This window comes from Primulina eburnea, chromosome 8 (assembly GCF_022965805.1).
Source record: "Primulina eburnea isolate SZY01 chromosome 8, ASM2296580v1, whole genome shotgun sequence".
Classification (NCBI taxonomy): Eukaryota; Viridiplantae; Streptophyta; class Magnoliopsida; order Lamiales; family Gesneriaceae; genus Primulina; species Primulina eburnea.
In genome coordinates, this window is record NC_133108.1 from 9,660,696 (window position 1) to 9,678,758 (window position 18,063).

Here is an 18,063-nt window from a genome sequence, read left to right on the forward strand (position 1 = left end):
TATTTGTTTTTTGCCGGTTTATTTCTCAAGTAACCGGTTCACACTATTAAAAATTAAAACATTTAAAAAAACAAAATTGTAGTATCCGTTAGCAGATTTTACAAAGTATTTATTTATACTTTGTTAATTTGGGGTTTCTTTTCTTTTTATTATATTTTGTTAAAAACCGTCCTGTTTTAGTTTGAGCTCCCCTAAAGTCGCTTGTTTGGGATGCGATTTGTGAAATCGTGAGGCCATCGGCTGAAATATCTGGTTAAGCTAAACATTTGCTAATTTTGTCCGCCATGAGTGCCGTTGTGGCTGTGCTGATGCCGCTCAGTAGCACCGGTGCATTGCATTTCACCTGCTTGGATAAAGGCAGAAGATTCCAATCATCGGTTTTTGAAAGGAATTCAATGGCAGTCGGTACGACGGAAGGACAAATCTCGACGGAGACTCCGCCGGATGCTGTCGCTCGCCGTCTGATATTGCTCCGCCACGCTAAGAGTTCCTGGGAAAATAGATCCCTCCGAGGTACTTATATCACAGAAATGGAATCAGTAGATGATGAATAGTTTAACATATAGAAATTTGAGTTATCATCTTGTGGATAATGCACGGCAGCAGTGAAACCTCCATTTTATTTGCTTATATTATATTTGTGTTGACGCAAAATCAGCAGGGGAGGTTCAATCTATTTCGGCATTAACACTTGCATTTTTATGGGGAAAAAATTATTTCTATTTCTATATTCCATCTCGATCATGGTTTCGGGGAAGAGGTTGCAAAACGTTCAAGAGAAACAGGGCTTGTTCTCCATATTTTTTCAGAATTTCCTACTTTTGCATCTTCTATTTGAGATAATAATAAAATTGAAGGTACAAATTCTAAGTGCTATGCTTAGAAAGTTATACAGCAATTCAATTGTAAAAAAAATTCTTACTTGTTGAATAGATCACGATCGCCCTTTGAGTAAATCTGGACGAGCTGATGCCGTGAAACTTTCACAGAAACTTAAAGAAATAGGCTGGGTTCCTGAACTAATATTGTCCAGGTTGGGTTTGCCTCTCAATTTAATCTATGGAAATGGACAAATGGAACCTCATTTCAGTACTTCATTCAGTTTTTGTGGATTCAAGCAGTGATGCACAGAGGACTCGGGAGACATTAAAAATTATGCAGGAGCAAGTGCAAGGCTTCTTGGAAGCTAAAGTACATTTTATTTCAAGCTTTTACTCAGTTGCTGCAATGGATGGGCAAACTGCAGAACATCTGCAGCAAGCTATTTGTAGATACTCGGGAGATGAGATCCTTACAGTAATGTGAGCTCTGTTGATTGTAACTTCTTTGGAATTGTGTTGGTAAACCAGGATGCTATCAATATTTATATGAACTTTATGTCTTTTTCTACTCTTCTCGCTAGTGCACCAAATTCCAGTAAAATGAAACTGAACTTGTGGCAATTGCAAAAAGGAAAAGTATAATTTATTGGAAAGGTTTTTTTGCATTTGATTCAAATATATTGTGCAGGTGTATGGGGCATAATAAGGGTTGGGAAGAAGCTGCGTCTGTGTTTTCAGGTTCCTCCATAACTCTGAAGGCTTGCAATGCTGCGCTGCTGGAAGCAACTGGAAAATCATGGGAAGAGGTTATGCCTACTTCTTGGATCCCATCCTTATAAAGTTCTGTATTTTTTACCTCTTCGACTTCAAGTATATTAATTTGCTTGCAAAGCCACAGTAAAGGCTATCTAACAAATGGCAACAGCTTTTCAAAGAGGAAAAGCTGACTTTTGGTTTGTGACATTTGAATATAAACTTTAATGTCTCACTAGAAATAGAATTTGTGGATGCACCACTTAAAACACTACAAATCACTAGTATCATAATTTATTTACAATACTGTTTGTGTGGCCGTGGATCGACGATGTTGTCTGTACACCTTCATGCAGTCGCAACATTGTGTGTCTCCATGCTCTTAAGAAAGGGGTTACGAGTTTTCAGAAGTTTTCTATAAGCTTTGTAATTCTCTACGCATTACATTCTAGTTCTAGGACTAGCAGTTGGTTTTAAATGAACATGTTTGTTTAAGTTGATATCCACCTTAGTTGGAGCAGTCAGGTGTATGGATTCTTTAGAGTGACACGTGATTTGTCATGTAGCTTTTGACACGAAGTCTTTCCGTACTTGTTAACTCACAAAGTAATGGAGCCTGCAAAGAAGATTGAAGATTTTAGTTGTGAAACAAGATTGATGACTATGTTGGTGTATGGCTGTATGATAATTTTTTTTATTGAATTGGTTGAATGTACATGGCTCAACAATGTGCTACTTCCATAAAAGGTGTCAAGGGATCCTTTGTAGTTTGTCCGCAGCAACAACGAGATATCTAGTTGGGTTTAAGAATTTGATTTGACCTTCACTCTCATGTGTAAATGCTGTTGAGCTATATAGTTGCTGCAAGATTTTCTGAAGTTCTCGTCCCTTTTTGCTTTAATTTGTTAACATCATTCTCTAGTCCTTTTTTCTACAACTTTAATGTTAATCTTGCAACTCCTCGAATTTACGTGAGTGGATTATGGCTCAAGGAATCCTGTTTTTGGTGGCATTGAAATGCATGCTTCGCTTCTTTTTATATCTCATGTATTTACTCCTCATCTAACTCTTTCATATTCAGGCATTTTCGCTAGCAGGATTTGGTGGGTGGAAGCTTCTTGGTATTGTGAAGCCGGATACTTAACTCGACTTCTCGTTCACATGAACCAAAACCCTTAACTTTTGACTCACTCACTCAGTTCTCCTTAGATGCAAGCAGGCGTCCACCCAGTCCAGGAGAAATCGCCCAAATTTTGCTAAGGTGGCAAGCATGTGGTCTTGGGAAATTTTAGTACCATCCCCATAATATCAAACCAACTAATGAAGAGGCAGAAGTTCCACTTCTTGGTATAAAATAAAAATCCGTCTATATCCGTATATCATCTATGCTAAGTGCAACACTGATATGTATCGAAGTTATGCGTAATGACAATGGTTTTGTCATTAATTGTGCTACGCATAGTGGAAACATTATTCCATCCACACTTTGATCGCTCAAACTTGAATTTTGTTCGATAAGTGCCAAGAGAGTAGTTTTAATGTTGATTTGGTGTTCGTTGTGGAGTCAATTTATGGAAATTTTATATATCCAATAAATTGATCATATGTAAATATAGCACGAGATATGTAAATAACTGGTTAATATGGCCGTGGAAACCTGATTTGGAAACTAGTTGGCCATGTACGGCTCATTTCCTATTCTTTGATATGCTTATTATTATTTTTAAAAATAATTTTGAACAAATTAACGTTGTGGGTGTTTAAAATTATAAGCAAGTCCTCTACTCGACCATGCTAAGTTGTTTTTTTTTTTTGTTGGTAAATCAGATATCGGGGCTTTGTCTGATTAATCTTGGGAAGACGATATTTTCCATGGTTGGCCTGTTAGTAAATTCAAAAGTGGTAATGGCCTACACGCACTTGGATGAAATTTAAGCTTTAATCTTATGTTATCCTTCAAATACATTATGGAGCAGGTTGGTGTAGTTTTGGTTAAATATTCAACATAAAGTTTCCAAGATTGAAGGAGGTAAAGACAAATTTTCGTAGACGAATAAAAAAAACGAGTCCAACTTTCCCAGGTGTTCAGGAGGAGATTCTGGTACGGTTCTGCCTTTTTACAGTGTTCCCGCTTTCACTTTTTCACTCCAACCCTCTTTCGTCCTTTACCGTATAGTTGTCACACTTGAAACAGTGAGAAGTCGTCAATTCGTTGAAATGCGATTTTAGTTCTGTTCTCTATCATCACCTTCTTCTTCTTCTTCTTCCAAGATCTTTTGGCAACAAGTCTTCCTTGCAATTCTCCTCCATGTTTCCGAGTTTGATTCAATCCCGTGAAGCTATGATGAATCAGGACAACATTCAAATGTCGAGCGATTTATGTTATGGTCAACGGGTAGGTGCCGACCCCTGTCTGGTCCTTACATCCGACCCCAAACCTCGTCTTCGATGGACCACTGATCTCCACGAGCGCTTTGTCGACGCCGTGACTCAACTTGGTGGCCCCGGCAGTTAGCGACCTTTCCCCCTCTTCATTCTCTCTCTCTCTTTTTTTTGTTTTCCCCAAGTTAATTGGAACCAAAGGATCTTTATGTTACTTGATTAGTCAACAAATTTCTTATACTCTACGGGATTGTCAAATTAACTTGAACTTATTTATGTGATCTTGGTAATAATCTTATGTTTGTCAGTTCTCTCAGTGCATTATTCCGTTTGGAAAATCGGTTGCTTCATCTATTAGTGCTTTTTCATGAAGCTTGGTGCACGCATATGAAGCATATGAAATGGAGTGATTTGATTATTATTGGTTTTAGTTTGGTTTCTCTATTGGATTGCGAATGTGCTAGTGAGCTATCCGTTAGTGGGCTTGGTTGTATTGAAAGCTAAGACTTCAGCCGGTGGCTGAGATAATTTACTTGGTTCTGTTTATTAACCTGCGACTTGGGAATGAAAAATAAGCAATAGCAGTTTGGCAGTGGTCTCTCCTTTCATTCTGTTTTTCAACGATGAAACATTTGTCGAAAGTCAATGTTCGGTTTTTTTTTGTTAAAAAAAATCGAACTGGTCCAGGGAAGTTAAATGTTCAATGTTACCTGTTCAGAGGAACTTAAATGCCATGCCAAATATTTTCTGCTTTCTGTTTTATACAGTCTTTATGAGTTTGCGGATTTGAATTGTCATAGATAAGTTGTTTCTCAATATGGGTTTCAGTCCAGTGATTGCTAGAAATTGACTGTTTTCAGAGGCTACTCCGAAGGCTATAATGCGTACTATGGGTGTCAAGGGATTGACGCTGTTTCATTTGAAAAGCCATCTCCAGGTTTTATTTTTCTTTCTATTTAGTTATGTATCTTAATTATCCAGCAGATGGAGCTTGCCTTGTTTGTTCCCTGTGGTGGTTGCATTGTTTTGATGCCTTTTCCAGGTTTTTTAACAGATATTCATACATCATTGCAGAAATATCGATTAGGGAAGCAATCAGGGAAAGAATTCGGCGAGGCTTCTAAAGATGGTAGGTCCAGCTTTTTGTTTATTTGTTGGAACGGTCTTTGAAGTCAAATTATAAAATCAATAGGATATATAGAATACACAGCATCATTCCATTCTGTTTAGTCACCCCTATCCCTGAATAAGTAGACTCAATTTGTTCAGCCAAAAAGGATAAGCCATGTAAACCCAATTCGTTCTGGCCCTGTTCAATCCTGACCTCCCGAGTCCCCAAGCAAAGCGGGTATAGTGAATGGAAAATTTCGACCACATCTGTATTCGATAAAAAAAGAACAAGCCATTTTGATATTTGTATCTAAAGAGATTGTATTATTTACGTTTTAAGTAAGATTTATTTGATTACGATATCAAAAGAGTCAACTGATTTCTTATCCATCAAATGGTGGGGCTTTCAGGTTTATACGATCTGGATAGCCCTCGTGCAACCGATTCTCCTCAAAACATGCAAGCATCTGACATGAATGAGTAAGGGTTTGTGTTCTTGCTTGGGCAGCTTGTAAAATGCGCATTTTGCTTCAATTAGTTATTGGGTCAAATATTGCCTTTGTTTTAGGGGTTATGAAGTCAAGGAGGCGTTAAGGGCACAAATGGAAGTTCAAAGTAAACTGCACTTGCAAGTAGAAGTAAGCTCATATCTCAATCTGCCTCGTGATACATTGGCAAGTGGACTTGCAAAACATTTTAGGCTCTGGTTTTTTCGTCTTAGAAAATTAATTTTATGTCTTGTAAAATTACATAAAATGGCTTTCACCTTGATTTCAACTTATTTCCCAAAAATTCGTTTCACACCATTTCATATTTGAAATTCGACACAAAAACCCTTCTGAAAGTCAAATTTTGTGCAGGCTGAAAAACATTTGCAAATTCGTCAAGACGCGGAGAAAAGGTACATGGCTATGTTAGAAAGAGCCTGCAAAATGCTCGCAGATCAAATTCTTGGATCTGCAGCAACAAACGATGATGGAAATGGTTGCCATGGAAACGGAGCAAACCCGGCTCCCTTAAATCCACTTCATGAACCATATCCATTACAATCTTCAGATGCGTTTCAAGCTCATATGTCTCCCAAGTTTCATCCGCAACATGCTGATTGCTCCACAGAAAGCTGCCTTACATCTCACGGGAGTCCTGTGGGAATGCGGATAGAAAGGTCTTCATCCGGGGGAAAGCGAGGACTGCCAAATAAGGACACAACAGATGCATCATTTATTTGGGGTGACTCGGATGCCTATACCCCAGATTTGCATATTGTGCAACATGTTGATTCTCGTGGGATCACTGGGTGTGGTGCATAAAATCGTCTTAATCTTGGTTGTGTTTCCATTTGTGATCTGATTCAAGCTTTTTAGTGTTGTTTAATAGAAACAAATGAGAGCTAATTTTTCTCAATCTGTTATGAAAGATGGTTTAACATCAAGAATGAATTTGTTTCTGCACATTCATGTATCACTATTACCATTAATTTCGCTGTAATTGCAAAAATTATAGTAGCATTTGCAGTTTATGGGCACAGTTTTGATGCATTTTTCTGCAACAAATGTGTCCGCTTTTGCTGCTCCAGAAAAGAGACCAATCAAAAGGTTAAATTCTTATTTCATGTTTCCTGGTATCACAAAATTTAATCAGATGCTTAAGAACACGACAATATCTCGTATGCCGGAACATTTGAAAACAAGAGCACGTGTGTGTTTTTTTGTGTGTGTATATATATGTATATATATGTATATGTAACAGTTCACAAATTACACTAGTTGATTGCTCGTCTGTTGTGTATTAGTGAAACTTTTATATTTTATTTGTTATCAACATGTTATCTTTTAGAACGGGTTTCTATTTTTAATTATATGTATCGTTTAGTTCATCTTTCTTTAAAAATATTATTTTCATGGTAAATTCAATGACCATCATTGCATTAAAAAATATTTTTATGTGAGGTCAAACATAAAACCCTACATGTTAGGATCAATGATAATCGTTGGATCTAAATTTAAAGACTATTATACGTACAAATAATAGAATAATATTTTAAACATATTAAATGAACTCTGTTGTGCTGAAGAGAAAGAACCGTCCCTTTGGGACATTCGATAAATCTGGAACGATACACTTAAATACAATCCTCTAGAGTAGATTAAATACACTTACTTTTTTTTTTGTCTGTGTCAACACTTTTTGTTAAAAATAAAAATTCAAAGTAAATGAATATTAAAAATCCAACCACTGAGTTTTTTTAACCATACTAATTTGGTAAATAAATGAATTACGTCTAGCACGATTGACTTTATATATTCAAATACAAATAATATCTTTTGAATTATAGAGTCAATACTTACATATAATATTGTAATAATTCATTCTATTTTAAAGACTTGAAAATTGTTTTACGAATTATTAGAATAAAAATAAGATAAAATTATATTATTATGATGATTTACGATTGAGATTATACATTAAAATGCTATATTTGTAGTAGTCTTCATACAATTAACACTACAATATTATAATTATAATATTTAATCATTTTCTAATTGATTTTAAGCATTCACTTTATTTTACATATTCAATCACAAATAAAATTTTAAAAATATTTAGAGCAACATTTTTTGAAAATAATTTTAATCAATATTTCAACATTTTAACAAGGATGAATAGAATATCTTTAGTCAAATTGTCCACAATAAGGGAAGTGCAATGATGGAGGTGATTGGTTGAGATGAGATACGTACTTCTCTAAATTTATTTAGGTGATTAGTGAATGACGATTCACTAAAAATACTTCTTATTATTTTGTATTATATAGATTATGCATGTAAAAAATATATTTATGAATATTAAAGATATTGTCTTGCTAAAACTTTTTCATAAAAACCGTTACACATACAGATATCACATCACATTCTTATTAACAGTTCCTAAAACTTTTTCATAAAAACCGTTCCACATACAAATATCACATCACATTCTTATTAGCAATTCCTCATAAGCTAGGGGTAAAAAACAAACTATTAAAGGAGCTATCACAGTATAACTGTATAAATAAATAAAAAAAAATCACTTGCCCAATAAATAAAAAACACAAGAACAGGGAACAAAAGTACATGAAAGATGACACAATGGACCAATTTCTTGAAAAGTTCCAAGATTCTTCTATAGGCCCGAGTATTATTAATTTGGTATCATCACTTGCCCAATTTTCTGTTCAGTTTTGTTTTATTTTGTGTAAAAAAAGTATGAACATGGACTACTATCTATACATAACAAGTTAGACGGATAAGCAAAGGAATTTTTTTCAAGAAATTATCAAGACGGAACAAAAGATAAATGCTGAACAAAATTAAAATGAAAATGGACATTTAATCATCACCACCAACATCTCAACGCCTGACCCAACGTGAAGCTCAATACACAATGTTACAGAAATTATGTTTGCATCATAGAGACCTTGAGTGCAGCTCAGCTCTTTTAGCTAGGACTATCTTTTCGGTACTAAAATTTCCTAATCAATAATTGTATGGGAAGTATAACTTCAAACAGTAGGAAGGTTCTGGTATGCCGTTGTCGTTGCTTTAACCTGGGACGCCACACGCAACTACTACATACAGTAGTTATTTCTATCTTGTAGAATGGATGAGTTGGGGATTAGTCTCCAGGACGTCACATACAACAACGTAATGAGTCATTCTATCTAGCAGAGTACGTGAAATCGGGATTAGTCGAGTCAACGATACGCTCCTCTGTCAGAATCACCCAAAAAATCATCTGCAAACATTGGAAAATAACAGATCAAGGTAAAGGGAAGAGGCAAAAAAAATGTGATGAAGAGTAAACAAACTCGTGTCCACTTCATCCAAATGGGTATACTACTGGTCCATGCGTAAGATCTCACATAATCGAATCAATTATGGTGTGCTTGTCTACCTAAACATGCAACACTTGACTGTTAATAAAAAATCTGGCTCTAAGCTGTCATGTACAACCCCTGAATGCATTAATGGTGAGAAAAACAACCCCTGAATGCATCAATGGTGAGAAAATTGATAAGCAGGACGAATCAATGCCAGTGGTTGCGAAGTGCCAATAGAAGCCAGCAGCAGATGCAGTCATTCGACAAGAAGATAACAAGATTCGTGCTATTTATTAGTACCTAAATTACAAAATAAGAAAGGTGAAGATAATCCAGAATGCATCTTACCATGCTCATCTTCATCACCGCTGTGACTTGTAAAGAAAGGAGTGAGATAGTTTCGGTCTATCGCAGTAAAAGATGTAGTGCTGCAAGAATTTGAGAGTAAGGACGAATGAAGAAAATAATATAGGCAAAAGTTGGAAATCACTTGTAGCTTACCTGTTGTGAAACTCCTTGAGTCTCGTCTTAAACCTGTTTCCAGATGAGGATTCCCCCTCGTACGAAGGGGCTCGGTAGCTACTGTTTGTCTCAAACCTCTGAAAATAAAGATAAAAATAATAGAGGATAATAATTCCGGCTCGATTTTTAAAAAATGGTTCTAACAAAAACCATTTGGAAATCATGTAAAAAACTTGGTATAACAGCAAGGAATGAATTCAAGAGATGTGCTTCTAGTTTGCACCTATGATAACTATTATGCTTTCAGCAATTCAGCAAATGCCATATTCCACTATGTTAAAAATAATATAAAAGTTCTAGCAGGCTCCTCTAAATGGATTCAACAGGAGAGTCCCACTCTTCCCTAAAATAAGCATATTGCACACCTCGGTTTCCTCAAGCCACAGCTTTGCAATCAAGGAGACAAAAATGATGATGAAAATGATGGGGCAGAAAGACAATACATTCAGCCGAAACCAAATCTACTTGAGTGTGTACAATTTTCATTGAAACACATGCACTAACTTTTCACCTAAAAAGTCGGGAAGGGACAGCTCACAGTTAAATTGACATTTTTGACTTACTTCTCCCAATGCGTCATCATGGCTGTCACCCACAACTTCTAAAGCTTCCAGCATGGTCCCTGTAGATCCTCCTATCAGCAAGACCTGGAAAACCACCCAAGAATATTAAGACATAAAATGCTCTTTATATTTATGTGCAAAACTGAAAGTGGTGGGCCACATCTACAAGCTAAATCAATTCTATCCAAGAACATTATAGGACATAAAATGCCTCTGTATATCTATGTGCAAAACTGAAAGTTTGGTAGGGAACATCTGCTAGCTAAATCAATTAAATTTATTAATATACAAACATACCATTTGCACGAAATTTATGGAAATAGAACTATCTTTGAGTTTAATATCGAATAAACAAGGGCAGTGTTGATCTGATCAAGTAAGACCTTGCCTCACAGTTAAGAGACAAACAAGACACTAATGCTTTCATGTTAAGCTCCTAAAACCAATTGGTCAGATTACGTTTGAGGAAACTACGCATAAAAAAGGTTGGATTATCATACAAAAATAAGCAACCATTATGATTTATGAATGCAGCCAAGGTCCACCATAAACTAGTAATATTTAGAACAGATCACTGTACTCAGTACTCACTGTCAAAACAACTATTGCAGTTGTGGCAGTAACGATTGTCTGGCCATGACCATCTGGAAGATCATGCACCGATTGAAGAGCCAGGGCAAAAGCCATAGCCCCTCGGAGACCTGTGATAAAAGAAATATCACGAGTTTGAGCAGCCAGAGGGTATCTACATGATCGTATAATTGTTAGACAGGGAGTGACAGAAAAAAAGTGTTTTAGCAAAGTGTTGGATATGCAAGAGAAAGCAGTTTGCAAACCACCAATGGTTTTTCAGCCACTCACCACTATACCAAAGAGCTTTTTGATGCTTCATTGGTATTTTCCGATGTGCAGGTCTAATCAAGTTCACCAAATAAGCGCACGAGAAAACATTTGTAGCTCTTCATGAAACAAGTATAAGAAGGTTCAGCAGGTGATAAACATTCCAACACTACATTATCCATATCTCATAATCAAAACTGCATAGGAAAATATTGGCTGCCAATATGAACATAATGGTAAAGTTGATAGCAGCAATATACTCGTTTTAAGTTTAGAAGGCAAAGCAAGTATACCTTGCAATCCCAATGAATAGCTGATGTAAGTTAGAGAAAGTTAAGGAAAATAACAGTGATTCAGCACAGTAAATACCAAATTAGCCGCTTAGAAAAAATACACATGTGGATACAATTGAGAAAGAGATAAATCCAATATGTGACCAGCTATGTTTTTCCATCGCAATATCAAATCCCATGTATATAAATCTGCAAAACAGACCAAAAAAGCAGGCCAACAGTAGAAACAAGCCAAAACAACAAACGAACTCAGAGAAAAGTTAAATGAACTCGCAGATTTCTTACATAAAAGTCTCAGCCAATGACGATATCAGATGGAAAAAAGCAGATACAAATTTCTGAGAACTGTCTGACAAGTTTGAGAAACTGTAGTGCTTCATGACCTAAAACATAAAAAGTTCATGAACTAAGTCATCTACCAAAAAAAAGAAACAAGTAAAAATCGAATCAAATTAAAGACCAATAAGCCAAAACTACTTAGTTTCACTTACTATTCCGGTGAACAATATAGACACAATTCCCGAGAGGCCAAGTCCTTCAGCTAGCATATACCTAGAAAATCAAACACACAGCACAACAGAGTCCTAAATAGTCCTAAGAACACTGATTTTGTAAAACTATATTGAAGAACGTCGAAGTGACTTACGAGAAATATGGAAAAAGGACAAATAAACAGCACTCCAAGTTCTGAAGACTGTAAATATCATGATTGCAGTAGGAACCGGGTTTAATTAGACATGAAACTTGAACCTGATGCTATCAAAAAAATGTACTTACTTGTCAATATCCAAACCAGCATACTTGAAAAAGTTCAGGGGAGTTAAAGATTTGCAAAATAGGTTATGAAGAAAAGATCATAACAAGGTGGAGAAAAAAATTGAAAAAAGGATATCAAAGCAGAAGTGAATCCAACTCCAACCCCTGTAGATATAGAAACAAATTACAATTAGCAGCAATGAATGTGCATCTTCAACACAGAGTGCATAGAAGTATAAATTTTTAGTTAGAGTCTGTGTGCGTGTCGATTGCTTCCAAATCAGTACAAACATGACAGGCAGAATTGAGTATCTTTTAACAACACAATAACTAAAGAGTCCAGAAACTTTTGTCACCACAGCAAAGAAAAAAGGAATTTAAAGGGAAAATAATGAAGTATGAGATTTTGTTATGTAAACAAATGAATTAATGAAAAAATCTTCAGAATTTCCCGCCGTTTAATGAAAAATTTTAACAAAAATGTATGAAATTATGAATAATATAAGAACAGTTTCAATTAGGACAAGGGTCAAACAAATATGAACCTGCTGACATTGAACCAACAAAGGTCTCAAGAAATCTGAGCACGACCATGAAAAAATTTTGTCCCGATGACTCATGGCTCCTTACCAATGACATTGTCCTGGATATGTAGATTCAAATCAATATCTTATGTAAGATTATTTCACAATATGATGGAATATTTTACTCACCTGTACAGAGAAATTGCCATCTTCAAAAGGTTAAATATGCAAGTTCCAGCAAACAAATCAGTTTATAGATAATTACCCAATGAAAATATCATATTTCCACATAAGCTCCTCATTATGAAACAAATTATAAATACGTAGACTTACCGCGTCATTTAGCACAGATTCGCCAAAGACCAAAGCATATAGATTTACATCTGTACCAAGCTCCTAAAAATGTCATATCAAGTAGATGTCAAGAACAAATGTATCATATTACGATAATTTTGATTTGAATTTGAAGAAGTATATGGTATGCCTACCATCTCTAAAATTAGTAAATGACTGAAAAAGAACCGATCATTTGTTTAACAAAGATAAATATGACCAAATTAGTGAGTATCAACACAGAGATGAGCAAGTTACAATCGTCTCCGACTCCAGATCTCATAGTTGAAGGTGCCGTATCAACTTAACCCCAACCTAGAATTCAAAGTGATGACTAAAATTCAACCATCTGAAGGTTTTGGCTATGGCTGTAATGATCTATAATAATCTTCTCATCTATCCTTTTTGGAGGAAGGATACCAAAGAGTTCCAACAATTTCATTCAATTGTTTGTGACAGTGTGGAAAATGTCATATAAAAATTACAATATCAGGAATAAAATCAATATGTTGACTATAAAATGTTTTTATTGGTTCACTGATTTAACTGCAATTTGAAGGGGTAAATCAATGCCATGGCCTCATTGGACAAATAAAAATGACCAACAAGCTACCTTAATCGATTGAAGATGTAAGGATTCGACAACAACTTGAAGCTGCTAAAATGGAAAAACTCATTCAACTTAAAACATGATTTACTAAACTCTAGCAAATGTATTTTCAAGCATGTATAACAACAATGACAAGTCATATAAGCCAACATGTTAGTAAATAACTCAAGGAAACATTAGAATGAAGTATAAAACCAACTATGTTTTCAAATAACGCACTGGATGGCGTGCTCTCCATGATATACACGAGTAAGCTAACAAAAATTTCCCTTAGTAAGTATTGACAGTTCTTTTGCATTTATTCTCAAACAACTTCACCGAAGCCAGCAAATTAACAATCATGTTAACATTTATCTAATGCAAAACTTAACAACTGCTAAATTTTGATCATTTAACTCAAAGATGCACGAGAGATACTGCAGCCTATTACTACAACGTTGTCTCATGATGAGTCTCATGCTGCCAATTCATAAAATTCTCGACTATTTAAAGAGTTGTCTTTAATGGTTAAAAACCAAGCTAACGGCAAACAAATCTTGGATGCTATGTGCCTAAGACACCGGATCACCTGAAATATAGACAAAACAGTGACAGGATCAGTAGCTGAGATGAGAGCACCAAACATCAGACATTCCACAAATGGAAGTTTGTACATTAGAAATGTCACTCCACCAAGATATCTGTAATATGACAGGTTATAGCATTAGTCCGATAAGGCATATCTTCAGTAACTGTTGAATTAAAAAATATATGTATATTTATATATATGTATATATATCTTGAGGCAACAAATATAAATTAAACTCACACTAAAATGCCCGTGACAACAGAAGCTATAAAAGTTCCGAATATAGCAAATGTGACAATGGCACCAAAGTTGGAAAAGAACGGTTTCTGCAAATTGAGTTCAGAATACATATCATACACATATAACTTTCCCTTCTTTAGCTCCATGATTACATTCTAAAGAAAAGGAAAACATAAACTTAAAGCCAAAGACTCACCGGTTGTAGACTGAACCCCGACTGAGTAATCACATAAATAAATTAAGGAAATTACTTCATCTAGTCAACAAAAGGAAGGTCACGTAATAAATGGCACTCATCTTGTGTAGTTTTACACCAAAAAATAAAGTTTATTTAGCAAGGATATAATATGATCGGGGGCAGCAGAAACAAGAAGAAAAACTCTTCGTGGAAGTTGAACCATGCCCTGCAAAATAAAAATAAACGAAGACATCAAAAAGTCACCCTTGCCTCCTGAAGTTTGAAACTAGGATTTTAAAAAAGGGTCAAGCACGAGAAACTGAAGATCGCAATAAGACCTGATGCTATTTTCCGTATTGGAAATATTAGCTAGCCCACCAACAATCAAACCTGGTTCCCAATTCACAAATTCATCAGACCACAATAACACTCAAAATCACGATCAGATTCTACAGTGATTTTGAAGCGGTTAAGTGGGAGTCAAGGACCGATGAAAAGCTAAATGAACGATAGCGTAACCGATTAAAAGTGAGGCACTGGCTTCTGGTAGATAATAGAACCGGTGTCGACGAAGGACATGGCCAAGAACAAATGAAAGAACGAGCATCATGATTTGCAGAAGAATCCCAACTCCGGCCGCCTGCTGCTCTTTCGCCGGACTTCCTCGCGGATCGGCCGGAGATATATGCAGCTCATCCATGCCGATCCCTGATTATGGTTCTAGGAGTTTTTGGTCCTTTTTCTTGATTGGAAGAGGAATTCGATTGTTTTCATCTTCTTGAGCCAAACTTCCCGCAATTTCACGCCTCGTGAATCGTGTCCCTTGAATTTCTTGTATAATTTCACTTTTGTTTTGTGCTTATTTCCAGATTTAAATTTAATTTAATACTATAAATTCTCGGGGTTTTCCATAAAAATTCATCTGGACTGTTTTTTGTTAAGGATGTAAATTATCCAAACTAAGCTGAATAGTATGGCTCGTTTAAGATTAATTCAAGCTCGAGTTCGAACTCGAGCTTGATTCGAGCTTTTATCATCTGGCTTGAGTTTGGCTCATTTAAGATTGATAGAGATCGAGCTCAAGCTCGAGCTTTATTCGAGCTTTTATCATCAGGCTAGAATTCGACTTGTCTTGAAATTACTAAGCTTGTGAAAAGCTCTAGTTCGACTCGTTAAAAGCTCGTTTATCATGTTAATCAAGCCGGGCTCGAGCTTGGTTTATTAATAGCTCGTTTATCATATTTAACAAGCCTGACTTGAGCTCGGCTCATTTTCGAGCTCGTAAAACATACAATTGAGCTCGAATTTGAGCTTGATTCGAGCTTGTTAAAATTAAATATAGCTATGAACTAATTTTATATTATACACAAAAGTTTAACTTTTATTAGTACTAATATTTTTATTTGTCAACTCAACAAATGAGTCAAGCTCGAGCTGACGAGCCACCTAAACGAGCCGAGTTCGAGCTCGCAAGCCTATTAACGAACATGTTTGCGAGCTCACGAGCCGAATACGCTTAGGCTTGAGCTTGGTTTGATTAAGTTGTCGAGCTCAAAATCGAGCTTGAGCTTGGTTTGATATGATTAATAAACGAACTTAAACAAGTTTTTTATCGAGCCAAGCTCCAAATAGCTCGCGAACGGTTTAGTTTGTTTACATCCCTGTGTTTTGTTGTTATTCGGCTTCTTAAAATAATTCTAATAACTCCTTGGGATAACAATTTTACACATATTCTCACTATCCCATTTTTATCTTCTTCTGTCTTTTCTCCTGAATTTTCCATCCAATCATATAAAAAAATTTAAAAGCTCCAAATCTCCTTAAAATTGAAAATTTTCGATGGATTTTGAAAACCTGAACTAACTAGTTGTACAGCTCATTTTTTTCTCCCGATTTTGAGGGAAATCAGAGTCAAAATCAAAGAAAAATGGGGCGATTTTCCAAGCTCGAAAGCCATAGAAGATAAACTGAAATAGTGTAATTTATTGAAAGTCTCGATTTTTTGGAGTTTCGTTTTATTTTTAACGAGTTCTATTTTGTGAGACAAAACTCGTGGAAAATTTACATCAAGAAATACAACAACCACAGTCGAAGCAGCAGCACGTGATTTCCATGTTTTGTCACGTGTGTCAAGTAGGTTGGAACGAAATCAGACTTTATAGTACCCAATTTTTGTTTATTACTACTCATTAGTGTTAAATTATCCAAATGATCATGGAGTAATCTTAGATTTAATATATGTTACTCACTTTCATTTATTTCATACTCAAATACAATTAGATATAACTTAATAGGAATTAATAATACCCGGTTTTTTTCTGATAGTACGCAGACCAATCACTTGGATTGAAATAAGAACGACTTTATACAATTGGTGTTATATTATTCCAATTTTATTGAATTTTTATCTAAAGTGGACTATCACCACCATTTAAAGTAGAATTAGCGACTATTATGTCCAATTTTAGTTACATACTACTTGACTACATATTAATATACAAAAATTTGTGTGAGACGGTCTCAAGGGTCGTATTTTGTAAGACAGATCTCTTATTTGGGTCATCCATGAAAAAATATTACTTTTTATTGTGAATATCGATAGGGTTGATCTGTCTCACAGATAAAGATTCGTGAGACCGTTTCACAAGAGGTCGTCTCACAAAAGACCTACTCATTTATGAATGATAGTAAATTATATCTTATAAAAACATTTAATTAAGTGTAAAGTTAATATATCGTTATACATAATTGTGAGATGGAGTGGTTTCTATTGCGTGGAGCATATTTAATAGATATGTGATAATCTATTGTTCTAAAACCATTGATCTTCGTATGAGAGCTTTTCATCCATATTGTCATGATTTAAATCTTTATTTTGAATAAAGTATTAATTAATGCATGATTAAAAAGTTTTCAGTTAAGCATAATTAAGGAATTCATTAATTGAGGATCAATATGTTGGGATCCACCGAATTTAAAATAAATCGTTCAGTCTACTTCAAGTTATATTATCCCGGGAAATCTAACAAGACGGGTGAGATTATAACATGTGGCAGATAAGATTGAGTTCGAATATTCTGAACTAGTTCGGATACAACCTATAGATAGAAACTAATTTCATTTTCCTACACCACTTTCCCTTATCTATTTTATGTCGAGTTCCATCCATATACATTAAGTTTTCTAGATAGTTCATAGGGTTGTTTAGTGTCCGAAAGATTCGGAACTAGTGTTGACTCGAGGAGGGTCTGTGAACTGAGACACGTAGATCGAGACATTATCAGCGGTGAGGGAGTTCGACTTCCAATTCTAGTAGTGTACGCTTTAAAGGCACATCGGGCATTAGCGAATGGAATGTAGAGATACCTCATTTATGTTGCAGACGTATCGATGGATGTAATCGACACGAAGAACTTTCCAATTGTCGATGAATTTCCTGATGTTTCTCCGATGAAATTCTTGGATTTCCTCCAGAGAGGGCAGTGGAAGATGAGATAGAATTAATACCAGGAACCACACCTATCTTTAGAGTGCCTTACAGAATGAAAACTGCTAAAGTCAACAAAAGAGCTATGCAGACAAAAGAAGGCGAGATCTTGAGTTTGCAGTATGTGGTCACATGTTTATAAAGATAGCACTTATGAAGGGTGTTATGAGATTTGACAAGAAAGGCACACTTAGTACAAAAGTGGGAGCATTAGCATATCGAGT

General features: G+C 35.5%; 3 protein-coding genes across 3 annotated transcripts; 2 read left to right on the forward strand and 1 right to left on the reverse strand.

Moving 5' to 3' along the window:
- Window positions 1-215: 215 nt before the first annotated feature.
- LOC140838859 (uncharacterized protein At3g52155, chloroplastic-like) lies at window positions 216-3,126 on the forward strand. The gene is made up of 5 exons (XM_073205465.1): window positions 216-513; window positions 934-1,033; window positions 1,122-1,301; window positions 1,510-1,627; window positions 2,656-3,126. Exons 1-5 carry the CDS (start codon window positions 285-287, stop codon window positions 2,716-2,718), a joined length of 690 nt encoding a protein of 229 aa, XP_073061566.1. The 5' UTR covers window positions 216-284; the 3' UTR covers window positions 2,719-3,126.
- Window positions 3,127-3,335: 209 nt separating this feature from the next.
- On the forward strand, window positions 3,336-6,464 carry LOC140838858 (protein PHR1-LIKE 2-like). The gene is made up of 6 exons (XM_073205464.1): window positions 3,336-4,084; window positions 4,817-4,893; window positions 5,031-5,085; window positions 5,477-5,546; window positions 5,635-5,704; window positions 5,927-6,464. Exons 1-6 carry the CDS (start codon window positions 3,883-3,885, stop codon window positions 6,374-6,376), a joined length of 924 nt encoding a protein of 307 aa, XP_073061565.1. The 5' UTR covers window positions 3,336-3,882; the 3' UTR covers window positions 6,377-6,464.
- A 1,963-nt stretch (window positions 6,465-8,427) lies between these two features.
- Window positions 8,428-15,265, reverse strand: LOC140838860 (sodium/hydrogen exchanger 6-like). The gene is made up of 22 exons (XM_073205466.1): window positions 14,872-15,265; window positions 14,691-14,742; window positions 14,519-14,578; window positions 14,371-14,395; window positions 14,175-14,260; window positions 13,935-14,046; window positions 12,757-12,819; window positions 12,613-12,632; window positions 12,445-12,542; window positions 12,036-12,064; window positions 11,921-11,952; window positions 11,790-11,837; window positions 11,635-11,695; window positions 11,429-11,526; window positions 11,257-11,332; window positions 11,144-11,163; window positions 10,872-10,969; window positions 10,602-10,711; window positions 10,011-10,094; window positions 9,427-9,524; window positions 9,274-9,353; window positions 8,428-8,840 (listed from the first exon to the last, which is right to left on the reverse strand). Exons 1-22 carry the CDS (start codon window positions 15,050-15,052, stop codon window positions 8,800-8,802), a joined length of 1,572 nt encoding a protein of 523 aa, XP_073061567.1. The 5' UTR covers window positions 15,053-15,265; the 3' UTR covers window positions 8,428-8,799.
- Between the last annotated feature and the right edge of the window lie 2,798 nt (window positions 15,266-18,063).

Excerpts from the sequence above, each read along its gene's own strand:
- LOC140838859 (XM_073205465.1), top strand. The coding sequence starts at position 285 with ATGAGTGCCGTTGTGGCTGTGCTGATGCCGCTCAGTAGCACCGGTGCA. Across the intron at positions 514-933 it reads GGAAAATAGATCCCTCCGAG|ATCACGATCGCCCTTTGAGT; the intron begins GTACTTATATCA and ends CTTGTTGAATAG. Across the intron at positions 1,034-1,121 it reads CCTGAACTAATATTGTCCAG|TGATGCACAGAGGACTCGGG; the intron begins GTTGGGTTTGCC and ends GGATTCAAGCAG.
- LOC140838858 (XM_073205464.1), top strand. The coding sequence starts at position 3,883 with ATGTTTCCGAGTTTGATTCAATCCCGTGAAGCTATGATGAATCAGGAC. Across the intron at positions 4,085-4,816 it reads TCAACTTGGTGGCCCCGGCA|AGGCTACTCCGAAGGCTATA; the intron begins GTTAGCGACCTT and ends GACTGTTTTCAG. Across the intron at positions 4,894-5,030 it reads ATTTGAAAAGCCATCTCCAG|AAATATCGATTAGGGAAGCA; the intron begins GTTTTATTTTTC and ends ACATCATTGCAG.
- LOC140838860 (XM_073205466.1), bottom strand. The coding sequence starts at position 15,052 with ATGGATGAGCTGCATATATCTCCGGCCGATCCGCGAGGAAGTCCGGCG. Across the intron at positions 12,633-12,756 it reads AATCTGTGCTAAATGACGCG|ATGGCAATTTCTCTGTACAG; the intron begins GTAAGTCTACGT and ends AACCTTTTGAAG. Across the intron at positions 10,970-11,143 it reads CTATTCATTGGGATTGCAAG|AGCTACAAATGTTTTCTCGT; the intron begins GTATACTTGCTT and ends TGTTTCATGAAG.